At 38.6% G+C, this 2,500-nt stretch overlaps 1 protein-coding gene across 1 annotated transcript in view; it reads left to right on the forward strand.

The window, feature by feature from the left end:
- Positions 1–2,191, forward strand: part of LOC138004279 (uncharacterized) — a 25,024-nt gene extending 22,833 nt beyond the window's left edge. Inside the window, exon 5 of the mRNA XM_068850752.1 lies at positions 2,036–2,191. Within this exon, the coding sequence (XP_068706853.1) occupies positions 2,036–2,177 (142 nt within the window). The 3' untranslated portion in view covers positions 2,178–2,191. The remainder of the gene's footprint in view (positions 1–2,035) is intronic.
- Positions 2,192–2,500: the final 309 nt, after the last annotated feature.

The raw sequence follows: 2,500 nt of genomic DNA on the forward strand, positions 1-2,500 counted from the left end.
GGATTAGCGTAAACTTTTGTTTCACGTTTTCAACTTTTTGGTTAAAGTTTCTTTTGCTTATTTTTGTTTTTCAAGATTGACGTCTTCTCATGTAAAGTCCTGCCGAAAATCTGCGTTGAACAGCATTTGGGAGTAGAGAAATAAACAGCTTGGTTAATTTTTAATCTTAGACTAGCGTTAATCGGCTTTTGAGGAACTGGGCGCTGGTTCCTAGCCCGTTTAGACTGCTGCCAAATGGCATGATCATTTCTCTTAAAGAACATCTCTTCTGCGTATTCTTTGATTTTCAAAGTAAAAGAAATCGCTGTAAATATTCGAGATTACTCACCCTCAATCGCTATGCTGGACCTTCGATATTGATGCTCCCTGTGACTTTCTGCCTCGTGACTCAAGTTTACCCAGAACATCTCAAGAACTCGGTGAACAATCCCGATACCACCTTGCGCGCCCTGTTAAGCAATCCCGATACCATCTTGCGCGCCCTGTTAAGCAATACCAGGGCGCTTATATATAGGGCGGTGAAACGGGCACTCCGCTCTTGGTCCAATGTGTGATGCGGAGAAGGACTGGCACGAGCGCTCCTTCCGCGCTTCCGGTGCAATTAATGGCTGCCAAAAATATCCTCTGGACGAACCGGAAATCAAGTTTTCTTTCTTTATTTTTGGGCCACCAGTAGTGTATTATTCAAAGGCTTTTTTGATATTTTTGACCCAAAACTCAATACTATTTTGTCTGTTTGAATATAACTCAAGTATTTTCGTCGGAAGCTGCTTAAATTTGAGTGAGGTAAGACAGTGTCGAATGCAGGTATGTCCCGCTTATCGTGACCAAGCCGTGTTCCGCTGCTTCTTTGACGAGCACTCCACATTACTCCACTCTAAATTTTACATATGTTTAAGATCGATAGCTTTTACAAAACATAGTAAAAAGCCAGCTGGATATATTTGGATATAGCTGCGTTTCAGAACAGTCAATTTTACCGACAATAAAAAACTATTTTCAAGATTTCCACCGTTTGGGAAAATCAACAAACAACAAATACGGTTTAATCAAGGCGCTTGTAAGTTCATCTTGATAATTTAAATAAAATACGAGTAAAACTTGCTGTTAATACTCTGTCCGAAAAAGTTTGCAAAGACATGGCTTTGCACAATAGCACAGAAAAGACTCAAGAATTTATGAAAATGTGAAATGCTTTGGAATGTCTTCAAAGATAACAGTCCACTGCAGTTAATAACAGATCAACGTGTTACCAACTTAAACCAAGTACTTAATTACTTCAAAGCCAGGAAACAAGAGCTTCAACAAACATTCCACAGAAGGACTAATGTGTCAGGACACTTCATAACATGGCAAACAATGTTTGATCTCGAGGTAATATGTAGACCAGACTTAAAATGAATCACAGCAAAACAATGCAAAACTGATAAGTTATTGTAAATACCATATCCTTGCCCCCTTAGGGATAACTATGCAAAAAAGCCATACTATTCCATGGCAACTCCTTCATATTTTGTAACAACTGAGGACAAAGCAATGATTACACTTCCTTGTGGAATATCCTCCCGTGAGGAAAAGCAATTTGTAGCCTATCACTACTGCTACGTTTTAAGACTCCCCATCCTCTCCCAAATCCCATATTGTTTTCTTTGCCTTTGTGCAGTTTGGACACAAACAAATAAGCTAACCTGTGGCTGATCAATATGATCAATTTTTTGTTCCACTGTGTGAAACATAAATAAAATAATTACAAGCATAAGCCCTGGAACATCCCTTAAAAAATAACAATGACTGTATTTATTGTTTAAGGCTTGACTAGCAACACCGCACAGAGAACTTAAAAAAATATAGCATAACTATTTCACACTCAAGGATCACAGGCATCTATTTTTGGGGGTCTGAGGGCTTATGTGTGGTTGATCTAGCCCTTTTACTCAATCAATTAGTACAGATCAACACAGTAACTCTCTGTTTAACTCTCTGTAACTCTCTGCTCGGCAAGGTCCCTTTTTGACTTGTGGCTGTTTCTGTTTAGGTGGTTTCGTACACCACAAGCCCTTTTGGAGACATCACCGCCAAGCCGGCCACTTCTGCTTAATAACTTTCATGGTCAAATATTTGTTAATCCCTCCTACGTGATTCAGTTTTTCATACATGTACTATCTGGCTGTTTCTGAGATTAAAGTTTTTAATTTCACACAGTTTGTTTCATTTGTTAACCTTATTTTGGGGTTGAGAGTTTGCTTTGTAAATTTCTCCCCCTCATTCTACAGACTAACCCTAACTTTTGTCTATGATTTTTCCTCAACTCACCATTCACACACACAATATTGCCCTCAAACTACCTGCTAATTAGTGAATGTTTTAGTTAGTGGAGAGAAACCCTTCTTGTAAGGAGGATTCTTCTATCAACACAATTTAAGAAAGTTACAAAGGTTGCTAGGTTAACTGCTGCTTGATGTATTACCCGGTACTATTAAATAACCAAACTTAATTTAAC

The sequence above is a fragment of the Montipora foliosa genome, chromosome 5 (genome assembly GCF_036669935.1).
Source record: "Montipora foliosa isolate CH-2021 chromosome 5, ASM3666993v2, whole genome shotgun sequence".
In the NCBI taxonomy this organism is placed as follows: domain Eukaryota; kingdom Metazoa; phylum Cnidaria; class Anthozoa; order Scleractinia; family Acroporidae; genus Montipora; species Montipora foliosa.